The 18,231-nt window shown below is 30.4% G+C and overlaps 1 protein-coding gene across 7 annotated transcripts in view; it reads left to right on the plus strand.

Moving 5' to 3' along the window:
* Window positions 1-18,231, plus strand: part of LOC111048309 (pickpocket protein 28-like) — a 100,748-nt gene that overhangs the window by 20,386 nt on the left and 62,131 nt on the right. For 4 of the 7 annotated variants that reach the window (XM_039430934.1, XM_039430932.1, XM_039430937.1 and 1 more), the window contains 8 exons: window positions 189-330; window positions 1,752-1,918; window positions 2,261-2,486; window positions 3,734-4,004; window positions 4,625-4,684; window positions 5,310-5,463; window positions 5,956-6,047; window positions 9,154-9,503. In XM_039430934.1, the coding sequence (XP_039286868.1) occupies window positions 189-330; window positions 1,752-1,918; window positions 2,261-2,486; window positions 3,734-4,004; window positions 4,625-4,684; window positions 5,310-5,463; window positions 5,956-6,047; window positions 9,154-9,272 (1,231 nt within the window). In that variant the 3' untranslated portion in view covers window positions 9,273-9,503. Of the gene's footprint in view, window positions 1-188; window positions 331-1,751; window positions 1,919-2,260; window positions 2,487-3,733; window positions 4,005-4,624; window positions 4,685-5,309; window positions 5,464-5,955; window positions 6,048-9,153; window positions 9,505-18,231 lie in introns of those variants that run through there. The other 3 variants (XM_039430935.1, XM_039430938.1, XM_039430936.1) reach the window with 3 other exon arrangements.

An 18,231-nucleotide genomic window follows, 5' to 3' on the forward strand; every position in this document is an offset into this window, starting at 1 on the left:
TGATTAAGATTATTACCATAACTAAAACAAGTCGATACATGAATAACTTCCCAAGTACCGTTATCGGTATCGGTAAAATATGCTTAATTTTACAGTCTGTATTAGGCAATAGATTTTCATTGAGTGGTGAACATTAACTCTGAAATTTCAATTATACCCAGCAATGATGATTTTTTTCTATCCCATAGAAAAATAAAATTGAACTTGGGTGTTCGTATATGCACAGATTACATCCAATCTTTCGTTAATGAACACTTGCTGAAAATGATGCATGATCTAAGTAAAGATGAGTTATTAGATTCTGAGGCTAATATGAAAATCACCCTCAAGGTAAGGATTACTTAACCATAATGATCACTCAAAACTCTGTCATATTTCCTTTGGCATGCAAATTAATTATAAACAATATGCCTACCCTACATATAGTATACTTGATTATGGACCATCATCATTTTCAATGAACAACCGGTACTTTGAAGACTTGACGTTCCGGAACCCACAACTCTCTTCAAACTTGGAAAATTAAGTATTAATCATTATTAAAAACTCTATAGTTGATCACATGTACTAAAGTTTCATCTGGATTCTCGATCTTTAATTACCAATTGTATATTAATTATTAACAATGAACAAAGTAGAAAAAACGTTGAAAAAACTACAAAACTTGTATTAATGAAGTGTATCTACGAGCAGTATAACATGATAATATCATCTACCGTACTCTGTTACCATAGAAGAATTCTTGCAAACTTTTCTTAATATAGTTTTTCTATGCTGTTACCTAAATTACTTTACTAAGTTTTAGAAGATTTAGAAGTACAGTCGTAGGCTACTGGCTTATGATACCAAATATACATGTATGCATGTATGTACCATAAGCTAGTAGATGATATAGTGAGGTCCACGTTGTAATGGCAGTGGAGAAAGATAGAGGAACCAGCGTTGCTGATTCTCTGCCTTGCCACTGCCTTCTATAGAGGATAGTTGATACCGGTAAATCTGACCAGTTGGTTTGAATTTGTTACTGCGCATCTTTTCGTGGCCACTACCTTGTATTCTAGGTACATTGAGGACTCTTTCCTACGGTTCTTCAAAGTTTACATGTAATCATTATGGAAGAAGATTTGTGAGCTGGCCACACACAGAAATAAAAATCAGCTGTTATAATCATTGCGTCATCCAACAGCCGTCGGTAGATCTGTTTTTCTGTTTTTCATTCTACTACTGTCTACAAGTCGGACGTTGACTTGGGTCATAGAACTCGAAATTCTGTAAATTTCGAATATGCACGGGAAAATCAGCAGCAATGAGATATATATCATTCAATTTCCCAGCAAGCTGCATTCAACTACAGTATATCTAAGAATACAAACTGCTGAACAACTAACTCAGCACATAGGAAGTCCATATTGAGATATAAATGTAAATACTGATTGTTGAATAATTTTCATAAAAATATAGTGCATCAGATTAAGCTAAGGCTAAGCACACCTGAGGAGGCGCGGCTTGGTGATACGAAGTGTTGATCTTATGGAGATTGCCTTATCACACCGTTCCACGCAATGCCCGATTCAGTGTGTGTGAGTTCTTCCATTCAAACCAATTATCAAGAAGCACCAATATGCAAAATGCCGCATCGCACCTTCTCAGGTGAGCATCCAGCTAAAGTTTTTCATGAGATGCATTAACTATCTGGTGGTACGAAGTTCGCCGAGCCAGCTGGTATAAAATTTCAATTCTCGTCATTCCAGATAGGCACAACTTTATGCAAGCGGATTATAAAATCATTCAGTTGGCAGAATATAAGGAGAACAAATCCATGCGCTTATCTTCAAATGTTTTCAACTAAGGCAGGAATCTGTTTCACTTTTAATATGCTTCCAACAAGTCAGTTGTTCTCACAAGAATACATTGAAGAGTAAGTAACCTTCTCTATTAAATATTTTTTGTAGCTAAAAAAATGATATCGTAATAAAATAGTAATAATAATACATTTTAACTGCAAACTGCAGGCTAATCATCAATCTGAATTTGAGTTTGAGAGAGAAATAGTTATGGGATCACTTCCGTTTTCAAAGTTAAATTTCCAATTTATGTATCATAGAAACTCATAAAATATCGTATCATAGGCTTTTTTATAGTGTATCAAGGCTTTGAAAATGTGATTTTTGAGAAGACAGTCAAATCACATTGAAAAGTTAAAATATACTAAAATTTACCAAAAATGTAATACACTAAAACCTACTGCGATTAATTTCAGACTCGCCCCGGCGGTTTATGATGAGTTGACAAATATTCCATACAAATTTTACCTATCTGATCGTATTTGGGAATTGGAAAGTGGATATAAAGAGATAAATTTTGATGAAAATAGCATACCATGGAGGACTCCAGGAGTGTCTTATGACAATTCTGCCACATTTGTTCTAGATTTCTTGTCTGACGATATGGACGAGAATTGTATTCAAGGAGGACACGGATTTTGGGTGAAGCCTTTTTTTGTTCAAATTCTTGCCTAATAGAATAGAATTTTCCATGGAAGAACTAATCTAATGAATATAATATTCAATCAATGCAGGCTCAGTCTGCTTTCCAATAATTTCTGCTCTACTGGGTAGAAAAATAATTCTCTTTGGTCCTTTAGAAGTGTTCACATCGTTCAATGTGTGAATAATCTTAGTAGAACTAATAATTTGAATGATGGAATAGAGCAAACCAAGACTAATGAACCACTGAACAACTCAAGGCTATACCCGATTACAACGCTCACTCATTCATTCATAATCGCTCTACGAGCGGGTGGTATAATATGAGGGTTATATCATCATTGGCAATGATTTGAGACTTGAAGGGGTATGGAGCAAAGCGCATCAATCTATATAGTTATATTATAGTCTATGTAGTTAATATTTTTTTGGCTATATAGGTAACTAAAATTCAATAATAGGAGCTATCATTTCTATTGTGATTTTGGAATGGATAATATATTAAACATTGCAAGCTGTTGCTAGAAATTATTAACAGAGCTCGAAATTTTACCTAGAATTTTTTGGATTTTCCAATCATTCAATTAAGAGTGGATTTTCTACAGTACTAAAATTCAAATCGAGTCAGAATTAGTTATCAAACTCTTAACACTACAACAAACATTACAATACATTTTTAAGGAAAGCTAATAAAAAATATCACTTACAATAAATACAGTGGAATTTCAGATAAATTTGAAGAAAATTCAAGCTTCAAATCCTTCCACATCAATTTTTATGAATAAATTTATGATAAAGATTATTCATGATTTATATTAATCTTATGATAAATCATATTTTAATGGTAAATGAATGAAAAATTGTACTCTACCATCATGATTAACTACATGAACAGTAATTAATGTGATGAGATTCTTCAACACAACACCTAGTTTGGGAAATTTTAAAAGATTAATCGAAATGTAGGCTACCTAATCTATTTTCAATCATGGAAAGCAAAAAGTAGAGGTGAATTGCTATTATTTTCACTCTACAGGGATACTTTATAGGATTTTTTATGTAATTTTTCACTATATAGAATTACGAGTACCCTCATGCCAAAATGGCATAATGAAATAAATGTCATAATTGACCGAAACCGGTATAGTCTTAAAAAAATAGAGAATAGTAGTAGTTCTATTAAACGAAGAAATAGGTAAATTTGATATGAAATTAATAATATTTTACTTCTATTTACACTTTACCAGACTGCTGTTCACAATCCAGCAGAGCCGCCAACACCCTACCAAACAGTGGCCTACGCTGAAACTGATGCGACCACCATATTCAAGATATCCCCGCAGCTGACTAGCACTTCGGAAAATCTCCGATTTTGGACGCCAGAAGCCAGAGGCTGCTATTACAGTCATGAGCGCAAATTGAAGTTCTACAGCACTTACACTTTACATAATTGTGACATTGAATGTGAGGCTGAAATGATTTATAATGAATGCAACTGCTCTGTTAATGTTTTATCGCGTAAGTACTAATGATGATGCAAGAACTTTTTCTCAAAGTACATTGCTAAACAGTACAATTTTATTATTATTGTATCACAAAAAGTAATATCTTGTAAATATAATGATTATATTTTTTTGGAGTAAGTAGAAGATTTATAAACACAAAGTAAGACCTATTTCTGTTGGACTGTAATAATTATTAAAGTAGTGCAGTGTATTGGGAATCAATTCTCACTTTCTTGTTAGGCCTAGTTGTTTTTACATAGAAAAATCAAAGTACCCATTTTAACACATACATTTTAACACTTTTCAAAATATATGTTTAGAAGAGTACTTTGAATTTAAATTAGTATGTGAGTCAATTATATTTCCTAATACCTTGTATCTTTTTCTTTGGTGCTACTTTTGAATGTAAATAAAAATATATATCTGAGTACCTTTTTTAAAATTATTTATTCACGACATATTTCGGCTATATAATGCTATTATCAAGTGATTGGGTAGTAAATAAAAATAATAATAATTTTAAAAAGGCTACTCAGATTTATATTTTTATTTGTATACCTTTTCTCCCAATTTGCTTTCAACTCAAAAAATCCTCATTTACAATCATCAATTTATTATAATTTTTTTTCACAGACCGAATATCTACTCCATTATGTGGAATTCATCAAGTTGATTGCTTGAAAAAAGTTATAAGTGAGTATAAATACTTCACAGGCACTGTGCTGATAAACGTAACCAATCGAGATGCACATACCTTTTAGAATGTATTAGGCCTACCTAAGTCATAAAAGTCCATAATAGGAGAATTATTGTTTTTTTTTCGTTAGGGCTACACTTGAATATGAATAGAAATAGAAATCTTAGTATCCTTTTCAAAATTGTTTACTCACAACATGTTTCGGCTATATGATGCCATTATCAAGTGAGTTGTGAGTAAACAATTTTAAAAACTTGAATTTCAATTTTTATTCAGTAAAATTATTGAATGAATAATATATTTTTTATTTTCAGTGATTTATTGAGTTTGTATGAGCTCGATACTATATTAAACATAAATTAATTTACTGTGTAAGAAAATGAAACACTCAGTAGACAGGAAAATTTCTCAACTTTTTTCAATGAAAATGAAATTTATTTCTTAAAAACAATGAATTTTCAATTTTAATTTCTATTTTCAAATAAATTATTGGTCACAACCTGTTGCTTTGGTGCAAAGAAGAATGTAGTCATTGAAAATTAATAAATAAAAGTAAATAATAAGTAACTTTCATGATAAGTAAATGAGGTAACATAAATTTATGTCTGTATTATTTCACAGTAAGATTTTCATCTCGTCAACAGGACTCTAAACATTTCAGCGCATGTAATTGCTTGCCAGCCTGTACTGAAATAGCTTACGATATGGAGTTCAGCAGCTTGCCAATGCTATTCGAGGATCCTAGCTCCAACATCTCTAAGAATGCTACTAAAAAGTAAGATTTGTTCACGTTTTCTTCTCGTGGAAACTGAAGTCTATGTAAGCTGTAAAAAAAGGACAAAAATTATAAAAGAATTAAAATCTAATCGATAATTCACTTTTCATTATTGCTTCTGCGGAATAACGATAGGCAGTGATGAGATCATCAAGTGTCCATACCGGGTGGGACTCGAACCCACGACCAGGCAGCGCCTAAAAAAGACTGAAGGTTGCAATCCTCAAGTCCACTTCGCTATCCTGGTCGGCCAACTTGAAATAATTGAAATGTTAAATGATTAAAAAATAATTATATTCAAGTATAAATATGAACAGTGCAATAGGTAGCATACCGTACACTATTGTAACTTTGCTGCATTGATAGGTTTGCTACAGCAATAGGATTACTAACTTATAAAACAAGAACAGTTGAGAAAGAATATACCGGTAGTATAAGCTTCAAGATGTTATAATCAAATTTAATTTTTGATTGTATGTATTATATTTTCAGGGGAAATACAGCTGTTGTATCTTATCTTTTCAAAACAAATTCCGTTAGTAATATTCAAAGGGTGGCAATCGTGACAATATCTGACTTTATAGGTGAGTGTTATTTGACTTATTGATTATAATGTATTTTGTCCACTTAGAAATCTGTTCTATGGCTGATGCAATGGAACATTTCTCGTACAATATTTTGAGAGTGTCACATGCATCATGGTTAAATTTTATTCGACATTCGAAAAACAATGTGAATGACCATTTTTATGTCATTTTATTAAAAATGTAATAGTTGAGTTGAAAGAAAAGCAAATGTAAAAATCTGGTGTGGCGCACTCACACAACTTTCCTTGCCGTTATGAAAATTGATCACCTGACGCTAGTGTTCCCGCGCATCACAAGTCTAGTATTCAAAGATTTGAGCCAGCTGGTGACAGGGCAATAACGCTGGAGACACACTAGGTCTGCTATCTCTTCATAGTGAATGGTTTAATGGAATCAACAATAATTTGCAATTGAATAATCACATTTACTCGAATTTCGAGCTTATTTTCAATTTTAGGTGAAAATGTTACTAAACATTAATTGTAGAGATTCTCATGCTCAATCTATTCCACTTGACTTTTTTTGTTTAAATTGTATCTGAAGCCTGATAATTGGGAATCTAAAATCAAACTTTGCATTGATGGGGTGGAGCTCCTGAAATTTTTACATATATAGGACTTGTGGCAGTTGATAGAGATTATCAATGTCTATTCTAGGTATGAATTTGAACAAAATCGTTGGAGCCGTTTCCGAGAAAATAATGAAAAACCCTGTTTTTGACAACATTTTCGCCATTTTAGCCGCAATCTTTAATTGCATTTGATCAAAATTGTTCGTGTCGGATCCTTATAGTGAAAGGACCTTAAATTCCAAATTTCAAGTCATTCCGTTAATTGGGAGATGAGATATCGTGTACAGACAGACGCACATACACACATACACACACACACACACACACACACACACACACACACCACACACACACACACACACACACACACACACACACAAATGTCTAAATAGTGCTCCGCTAATAACCTAAAAGTTAATATTGGCAAGTCCACATTCATTGAGTTCACCATACAAAGATTCACAATCGCTAACCCACTGAATTTCGAAATGAATGCTGCTGACCTATTTTCCTCAAATGCCTATTTGATCACAATCAAAAGGAATCACTAATTTCTTGGGGTTTACCATGGACTGCAGTCTATTATTGTCATTGTCATGCTGACTCTCTTCTGAAGCGTTTAAGCTCAACAGCCTTTGCCTTGACAAGAATCTCAAGGTACTTGTTACTGGACGCTGTGATGACTGTATATCACGGGTATTAGTCATTGCTCTCTTATGGCATTTTGCTGTGGGAAGGATAAGGCATGCGTTGTCTATTTTTTGTGCCCAGAAGAGAGTCCTTAGGCTCATCTTTGAAAAGCCTCCACGCTTTTCTTGTAGGCCATTTTACATAAGATAATACTCACTATCCCAAGTCTTTATGTATATCTATCAATCAATCTTTATTCTTCAATCCAATTCAATTTAATTTATTTCTTCCTTCTGAATACAATTCAAAGCAGTTACATAGAAACTTAAGCAATAAAGTCTATTCAATTCAATAATCGATATAATATACTTAGTACTAAAATCAAAACAAAAAATATAGAACTATACTTAACAATAAAACTCTTGATCTATCACAATTTTATTCTTGTATAAAATTATTGTATCACATAGGAAAGAGCTTACATAGGCAACAAAGGCCTGTGCGTAAGCTCTTGTCATCGAACATTACAAATGTTATAAACAAACGTCATGTGAAGATAATACATAGCATTGCATATACTCACAATATACCGTACCGCTAACACATATATTATAAATCATTAAACAAAAACAGATACATATACATAACATATATATAAATATATAATAAATATAAAACAGTCATGCTCACTTTATGACTTAGGAAGGCTACTCGTCAATTATAAACCATTAAACAAAAATCTGGTGTGGCGCACTCACACAACTTTCCTTGCCGTTATGAAAATTGATCACCTGACGCTAGTGTTCCCGCGCATCTCAAGTCTACTATTCAAATATTTGAGCCAGCTGGTAACAGGGCAATAACGCTGGAGACACACATGAGGTCTGCTTTCTCTTCATAGTGAATGATTTAATAGAATCAACATTAATTTGCAATTGAATAATCACATCTTCTTGAATTTAAAGCTTATTTTCAATTTTAGGTGAAAATGTTACTGAACATTAATTGTAGAGATTTTCATGCTCAATCTACTCCACTTGATTTTCTTTGTTTGAATTGTATCTGAAGCCTGATAATTGGGAATCTATCTGCACTGATGGGCGGAGCTCCTGAAATTTTTACAGATATGGGACTTGTGGCAGTTGATAGAGCTTATCGATGACTATTTTAGGTATGAATTTGATCAAAATCGTTGGAGCCGTTTCCGAGAAAATCACGAAAACCATGTTTTTGACAACATTTTCGCCATTTTAGCCGCCATCTTGAATTGCATTTGATCGAAATTGTTCGTGTCGGATCCTTATAGTGAAAGGACCTTAAGTTCAAAATTTCAAGTCATTCCGTTAATTGGGAGATGAGATATCGTGTACGCAGACGCACATACACTCATACACACACACACACACACACACACACACCACACACACACACACCACACACACACACACACACACACACACACACACAGACCAATACCCAAAAACCACTTTTTCGGACTCAGGGGACTTTGAAACGTATGGAAATTTGAAAATTGGGGTACCTTAAATTTTTTCGGAAAGCAATACTTTCCTTACCTATGGTAATAGGGCAAGGAAAGTAAAAATGTGAAAAAAGTCTGTCATATTTGAGAAAGATGTTAATATCATTGTTCCAGTTAATATCAAATTCTGCAAGTGTAGTGCGGAGTCAGTTTCACAATATCACCGTATCAATATCACAGTGATAAATAACCAGTTCCTTATGCAGTATGGAAGAAAATTTATTGAACATATCAACAGCATTTTGATCATTAAAATCATTGGTTACAATTAATAATAATCAGGTCTGTTGAAATTGAATATATACTTTAACTTAGTAATAATAATTTTTCCAAGTATAATTTTGCTATTTCTCTGTTCCCAGCAAATATTGGCGGCTTGATGGGACTTTTTCTAGGATTCAGTTTTATCAGTCTCTTCGAAGTGATTTATTTCATGACAGCTCGTTGGGCAACTGATGTTTGGAACAATCGCAGAATTTAATTAAGTATCGCACATTTGAACTAGGAATATTCAGAATGAATTCAATAGAATTCTTATATTTTTTAAGTGACCCATATCGTCTGTTCTCTCTAAGCCTGTTCTATCAATTTACAAATTGCAGTATCTATTTGATTATTACAATAAAAAGAATGTGAATGTAACCAATTCGAATATGGTATTCTTTCTTGAATAATCCATCAAATACTCTTATCATTTGTTTACATAACTTGGATAGTTGCCTGTAAAGGCCTAATCTACATTGAAAAGAAGACTGCTCTGATAAATAACTTATCTATTTATAAATTAATAGATACAATATCATTCTCAACAATGAATGATTAAGAAAGCAACAACAACTTAAAGTCCAAAAATATTGGGCTTTAATTTTTATTAAATATGCTAATATTGTGATTGTGACATTTTACAGTACAGTATTAAATTCGAATACTTATATGAATAAGTAGCAAAGGCTACTCAAAATGATCTGTCTAAGTAGCTTACCTACCAACAAAAAAATCTTATTTATTGACCGAGCGAAATGTTTAAATGTTTAAATGGTTAAATGTTTGAATGTTTAAATGTTTAAATGTTTAAATGTTTAAATGTTAAATGTTAAATGTTTAAATGTTTAAATGTTGAATGTTTAAATGTTTAAATGTTTAAATGTTAAATGTTTAAATGTTTAAATGTTTAAATGTTTAATGTTTAAATCTTTAAATGTTGAATGTTTAAATGTTTAATGTTTTAATGTTTTAATGTTTAAATGTTTAAATGTTTAAATGTTTATATGTTTAAATGTTTAAATGTTTAAATGTTAATGTTTAAATGTTTAAATGTTTAATGTTAAATGTTTAAATGTTTAAATGTTTAAATGTTTAAATGTTTAAATGTTTAAATGTTTAAATGTTTAATGTTTAAATGTTTAAATGTTTAATGTTTAAATGTTTAAATGTTAAATGTTTAAATGTTTAAATGTTTAATGTTTAAATGTTTAAAGTTTAAATGTTTAAATGTTTAAATGTTTAAATGTTTAAATGTTTAAATGTTTAAATGTTTATATGTTTAAATGTTTAAAAATGTTCAAATGTGTTTAAATGTTTAAATGTTTGAATGTTTAAATGTTTAAATGTTTAAATGGTTAAATGTTTAAATGTTTAAATGTTTAAATGTTTAATGTTTAAATGTTTAAATGTTTAAATGTTTAAATGTTAAATGTTAAATGTTTAAATGTTTAAATGTTTAAATGTTTAAATGTTTAAAGTTTAAATGTTAAATGTTTAAATGTTTAAATGTTTAATGTTTAAATGTTTAATGTTTAAATGTTTAAATGTTTAAATGTTTAATGTTTAAATGTTTAAATGTTTAAATGTTTAAATGTTTAAATGTTTAAATGTTTAATGTTTAAATGTTAAATGTTTAAATGTTTAAATGTTTAAATGTTTAAATGTTTAAATGTTTAAATGTTTAAATGTTTAAATGTTTAAATGTTTAAATGTTTAAATGTTTAAATGTTTAAATGTTAAATGTTTAAATGTTTAAATGTTTAAATGTTTAAATGTTTAAATGTTTAAATGTTTAAATGTTTAAATGTTTAAATGTTTAAATGTTTAAATGTTTAAATGTTCAAATGTCGAATGTTTAAATGTTACAAGGTTTTTGGAAATTTTGCATTTCAAGGATAATATAAAAGGAAGAAGGAGCCTCTTTCATACGCCAATATTAGCGTAAAAATCAGACTATAGAATTATTCATCATAAATCAGCTGTCTAGCGGACTATAATACTACCCGTTCAAAAACATGGAACATCTTGGAAATTTATCTTTCCATCAACGTTGTAGACAGTTGACTATAATACTACCCGTTCAAAAACATCGAACATCTTGAAAATTGTATCTTTCCAACAACGTTGTAGACAGTTGCAGCCAGACCAGATAACAGCGCTCACACTCACATTCCAGGACGACACGTCACGGTACGATAGGACAGAAAGCTCTATATTTATTTAGGATTTTTTTCTAGACATTCTAAATTGATAAATTATTAATTAATTTTTGAGAAAACATAACAACAGGTCAATGTAACTAACTGAGCGCGAGGTCTACTGTTCACAGAACTACTAGTTTTAAAATTTCAAGATAGACTTGATTAAATGATGAAAATTTACTTATAGTAGGCCAGGCCTGTTCCTCAGAAACATTTTTGATAATTGTTCAAATAAGAGGATTTTTTTTTCTGTCTGAAGAATGATTGTTTCCCCCAGTGAAGTTTTCACTCGAAAAATCGATCGGAATTCATTAGCGCTTGATTATTAAATTTTGAACAGGCAATGCAGCGTCTAGCCTAAAAAATAGCCAATGAGTCAATGTATAATATACATACTAAACCGGTATTGACCGAGTAGGTACTGCTGTACCTATTATATTATTCTGTAGTCATGTTTGAGGAGTAAATATTTTCATGCTTTAACTTAAACCGTTATTTTTCATAAATTCCCTTGAGTTTGACTGCTTTTAAATTGAACGATATTTCATTATATCACCATTAGCCAGTAGCATATAGGCCTATGGCATTGATTGTTATAAATTAGTATGAAGATTCGGGTGAAAAACCTATAATAATTGTCATTAGAACATGCTTTTTCAAAAGAAAAATATTCGTTGCATGCTTGGAAGTATACAGGTTAACATCAGATAGACTAGATCTCAGGGGAATTGCGTGGAACAAAAAAGTAGTCGTCTCCGCCAACTGATTCTTATTCATCATTCACAGTTCGATTGATCAACATGTATGAATGAAGATATTAGTACTCTCTCTGGAAACATGGATAATAACTTCAATTCAAATAAAAATATTAAGGTAATTGACTCTTTTCTGTATAGGACTACTTGTAATATAAATAGAAATAAAAATAAAAATCTAAAAATAAAAAATAGAAATGTTGAAACATGTTGTGATAAAATAATTAAAAAAGGGGAGGCCTACTGGGATTTTTATTTCCATCCTATTTATATAAAGATAATTTCATGACTGGTTATTATTATTAATTTGAAGATTTCCGTGTATATTATTATTTATATTTAACAAGGAAGTTTCACCTACATATCAATTTGTAAAATACTTTCAATTGAACCTTATAGATCATTTTCGTTAGAATTATAATTCTCCTACATAAAAACATCTGATCAAATCCCTGCATAAAAATGCTGATTTTTTCAATTTCAGCTATGAGGTATCTGTAAATTATTGGATTACAAAATGAATCAAAAAATTCACCCAGTAAAATAATAAATAATGATTTTCATCAACTCTTTATAATTAAAAGTTGCGGGTTTCAAAGATTACAATACAGATTATAAAGATTACAGTTCTTGAGCGACTTCTCCATCACTGGGGGTCACTAGTTATGTAATTTTTACTGGCATTTGAAAATTAAAGGATATAGTTGACTTTGTTATCGCAACTACACGTCCACTGCTTATAGTACCACGCATAGAAGAGGAGGGATTAATTTATTGAATGGAGTTGATACTCTAGTCAAGGCTCCTAAGTTACCTTTACTTCATTCTTGATTCATGGGAATTTATTACAGTTTACATGCAAAATTATTATAAGTTATTGAGTTATCAAATTTGAATATTCTGTAGGCTACTTGGTGTATTCAACAATTACAGGAGAGAAAAACAAAATCTGGAAAACCCCATTGGAAAGGTGGAGATTGGAAGGATTGGAAAGAAAATTTAATTGCAAGATTTGTCAAGTACTGCAGAATGACGTCACTCCATGGCCTGCGATACTTGGCTCATCCACACCAACCGCTCTATGGAAGGTGAGAATTAAAAATCTGGTGTGGTACACTCACACAACTTTCCTTGCTCATATTTGAAACTACGATCAAACTTCTGTATATTTGTATATATAATTATTGTTTTCAGAATACTTTTTCCTTAGTGTAAATTGTGAATTCGATTATTTTTTTAGTCGTAATTTTTTTAAAGTCGTCAAAAGAGCTGTTCTACAGATGAGATATCGTGTACAGACAGACGCACATACACACATACACACACAAACACACACAAATGTCTAAATAGTGCTCCGCTAATAACCTAAAAGTTAATATTGGCAAGTCCACATTCATTGAGTTCACCATACAAAGATTCACAATCGCTAACCCACTGAATTTCGAAATGAATGCTGCTGACCTATTTTCCTCAAATGCCTATTTGATCACAATCAAAAGGAATCACTAATTTCTTGGGGTTTACCATGGACTGCAGTCTATTATTGTCATTGTCATGCTGACTCTCTTCTGAAGCGTTTAAGCTCAACAGCCTTTGCCTTGACAAGAATCTCAAGGTACTTGTTACTGGACGCTGTGATGACTGTATATCACGGGTATTAGTCATTGCTCTCTTATGGCATTTTGCTGTGGGAAGGATAAGGCATGCGTTGTCTATTTTTTGTGCCCAGAAGAGAGTCCTTAGGCTCATCTTTGAAAAGCCTCCACGCTTTCTTGTAGGCCATTTTACATAAGATAATACTCACTATCCAAGTTTTATGTATATCTATCAATCAATCTTTATTCTTCAATCCAATTCAATTTAATTTATTTCTTCCTTCTGAATACAATTCAAAGCAGTTACATAGAAACTTAAGCAATAAAGTCTATTCAATTCAATAATCGATATAATATACTTAGTACTAAAATCAAAACAAAAAATATAGAACTATACTTAACAATAAAACTCTTGATCTATCACAGTTTTATTCTTGTATAAAATTATTGTATTACATAGGAAGAGCTTACATAGGCAACAAAGGCCTGTGCGTAAGCTCTTGTCATCGAACATTACAAATGTTATAAACAAACGTCATGTGAAGATAATACATAGCATTGCATATACTCACAATATACCGTACCGCTAACACATATATTATAAATCATTAAACAAAAAATATACATATACATAACATTATATAAATATATAATAAATATAAAACAGTCATGCTCACTTTATGACTTAGGAAGGCTACTCGTCAATTATAAACCATTAAACAAAAATCTGGTGTGGCGCACTCATACAACTTTCCTTGCCGTTATGAAAATTGATCACCTGACGCTAGTGTTCCGCGCATCTCAAGTCTACTATTCAAATATTTGAGCCAGCTGGTAACAGGGCAATAACGCTGGAGACACACATGAGGTCTGCTTTCTCTTCATAGTGAATGATTCAATAGAATCAACATTAATTTGCAATTGAATAATCACATCTTCTTGAATTTAAAGCTTATTTTCAATTTTAGGTGAAAATGTTACTGAACATTAATTGTAGAGATTTTCATGCTCAATCTACTCCACTTGATTTTCTTTGTTTGAATTGTATCTGAAGCCTGATAATTGGGAATCTATCTGCACTGATGGGGCGGAGCTCCTGAAATTTTTACAGATATGGGACTTGTGGCAGTTGATAGAGCTTATCGATGACTATTTTAGGTATGAATTTGATCAAAATCGTTGGAGCCGTTTCCGAGAAAATCACGAAAACCATGTTTTTTGACAACATTTTCGCCATTTTAGCCGCCATCTTGAATTGCATTTGATCGAAATTGTTCGTGTCGGATCCTTATAGTGAAAGGACCTTAAGTTCAAAATTTCCAAGTCATTCCGTTAATTGGGAGATGAGATATCGTGTACACAGACGCACATACACTCATACACACACACACACCACACACACACACACACACACACACACACACACACACACACACACGCACACAGACCAATACCCAAAAACCACTTTTTCGGACTCAGGGGACTTTGAAACGTATGGAAATTTGAAAATTGGGGTACCTTAAATTTTTTCGGAAAGCAATACTTTCCTTACCTATGGTAATAGGGCAAGGAAAGTAAAAATGTGAAAAAAGTCTGTCATATTTGAGAAAGATGTTAATATCATTGTTCCAGTTAATATCAAATTCTGCAAGTGTAGTGCGGAGTCAGTTTCACAATATCACCGTATCAATATCACAGTGATAAATAACCAGTTCCTTATGCAGTATGGAAGAAATTTTATTGAACATATCAACAGCATTTTTCATTAAAATCATTGGTTACAATTATAATAATCAGGTCTGTTGAAATTGAATATATACTTTAACTTAGTAATAATAATTTTTCCAAGTATAATTTTGCTATTTCTCTGTTCCCAGCAAATATTGGCGGCTTGATGGGACTTTTTCTAGGATTCAGTTTATTAGTCTCTTCGAAGTGATTTATTTCATGACAGCTCGTTGGGCAACTGATGTTTGGAACAATCGCGAATTTAATTAAGTATCGCACATTTGAACTAGGAATATTCAGAATGAATTCAATAGAATTCTTATATTTTTTAAGTGACCCATATCGTCTGTTCTCTCTAAGCCTGTTCTATCAATTTACAAATTGCAGTATCTATTTGATTATTACAATAAAAAGAATGTGAATGTAACCAATTCGAATATGGTATTCTTTCTTGAATAATCCATCAAATACTCTTATCATTTGTTTACATAACTTGGATAGTTGCCTGTAAAGGCCTAATCTTCATTGAAAAGAAGACTGCTCTGATAAATAACTTATCTATTTATAAATTAATAGATACAATATCATTCTCAACAATGAATGATTAAGAAAGCAACAACAACTTAAAGTCCAAAAATATTGGGCTTTAATTTTTATTAAATATGCTAATATTGTGATTGTGACATTTTACAGTACAGTATAAATTCGAATACTTATATGAATAAGTAGCAAAGGCTACTCAAAATGATCTGTCTAAGTAGCTTACCTAACAACAAAAAAATGTTATTTATTGACCGAGCGAAATGTTTAAATGTTTAAATGGTTAAATGTTTGAATGTTTAAATGTTTAAATGTTTAAATGTTTAAATGTTAAAATGTTAAAATGTTTAAATGTTTAAATGTTTGAATGTTTAAATGTTTAAATGTTTAAATGTTTAAATGTTTAAATGTTTAAATGTTTAAATGTTTAATGTTTAAATCTTTAAATGTTTGAATGTTTAAATGTTTAATGTTTTAATGTTTAAATGTTTAAATGTTTAAATGTTTAAATGTTTATATGTTTAAATGTTTAAATGTTTAAATGTTTAAATGTTTAAATGTTTAAATGTTTAAATGTTTAAATGTTTAAATGTTTAATGTTTAAATGTTTAAATGTTAAATGTTTAAATGTTTAAATGTTTAAATGTTTAAATGTTTAAATGTTTAAATGTTAAATGTTTAAATGTTTAAATGTTTAAATGTTAAATGTTTAAATGTTTAAATGTTTAAATGTTTAAATGTTTAAATGTTTAAATGTTTAAATGTTTAAATGTTTAATGTTTAAATGTTTATATGTTTAAATGTTTAAAAATGTTCAAATGTGTTTAAATGTTTAAATGTTTGAATGTTTAAATGTTTAAATGTTTAAATGTGTTTAAATGTTTAAATGTTTAAATGTTTAAATGTTTAAATGTGTAAATGTTTAAATGTTTAAATTTTTAAATGTTTAAATGTTTAATGTTTAAATGTTTAAATGTTTAAATGTTAAATGTTTAAATGTTAAATGTTTTAAATGTTTAAATGTTTAAATGTTTAAATGTTTAAATGTTTAAATGTTTAAATGTTTAATGTTTAATGTTTAAATGTTTAAATGTTTAAATGTTTAAATGTTTAAATGTTTAATGTTTAAATGTTTAAATGTTTAAATGTTTAAATGTTTAAATGTTTAAATGTTTAAAGGTTTAAATGTTTAAATGTTTAAATGTTTAAATGTTTAAATGTTTAAATGTTTAAATGTTAAATGTTTAAATTTTAAATGTTTAAATGTTTAAATGTTTAAATGTTTAATGTTTAAATGTTTAAATGTTTAAATTTTAAATGTTTAATGTTTTAATGTTTAAATGTTTTAAATGTTTAAATGTTCAAATGTCGAATGTTTAAATGTTACAAGGTTTTTGGAAATTTTGCATTTCAAGGATAATATAAAAGGAAGAAGGAGCCTCTTTCATACGCCAATATTAGCGTAAAAATCAGACTATAGAATTATTCATCATAAATCAGCTGTCTAGCGGACTATAATACTACCCGTTCAAAAACATGGAACATCTTAGAAATTTATCTTTCCATCAACGTTTGTAGACAGTTGACTATAATACTACCCGTTCAAAAACATCGAACATCTTGAAAATTGTATCTTTCCAACAACGTTGTAGACAGTTGCAGCCAGACCAGATAACAGCGCTCACACTCACATTCCAGGACGACACGTCACGGTACGATAGGACAGAAAGCTCTATATTTATTTAGGATTTTTTTCTAGACATTCTAAATTGATAAATTATTAATTAATTTTTGAGAAAACATAACAACAGGTCAATGTAACTAACTGAGCGCGAGGTCTACTGTTCACAGAACTACTAGTTTTAAATTTCAAGATAGACTTGATTAAATGATGAAAATTTACTTATAGTAGGCCAGGCCTGTTCCTCAGAAACATTTTTGATAATTGTTCAAATAAGAGGATTTTTTTTTCTGTCTGAAGAATGATTGTTTCCCCCAGTGAAGTTTTCACTCGAAAAATCGATCGGAATTCATTAGCGCTTGATTATTAAATTTTGAACAGGCAATGCAGCGTCTAGCCTAAAAAATAGCCAATGAGTCAATGTATAATATACATACTAAACCGGTATTGACCGAGTAGGTACTGCTGTACCTATTATTATTATTCTGTAGTCATGTTTGAGGAGTAAATATTTTCATGCTTTAACTTAAACCGTTATTTTTCATAAATTCCCTTGAGTTTGACTGCTTTTAAATTGAACGATATTTCATTATATCACCATTAGCCAGTAGCATATAGGCCTATGGCATTGATTGTTATAAATTTAGTATGAAGATTCGGGTGAAAAACCTATAAT

The sequence above is a fragment of the Nilaparvata lugens genome, chromosome 6, assembly GCF_014356525.2.
Source record: "Nilaparvata lugens isolate BPH chromosome 6, ASM1435652v1, whole genome shotgun sequence".
Classification (NCBI taxonomy): domain Eukaryota; kingdom Metazoa; phylum Arthropoda; class Insecta; order Hemiptera; family Delphacidae; genus Nilaparvata; species Nilaparvata lugens.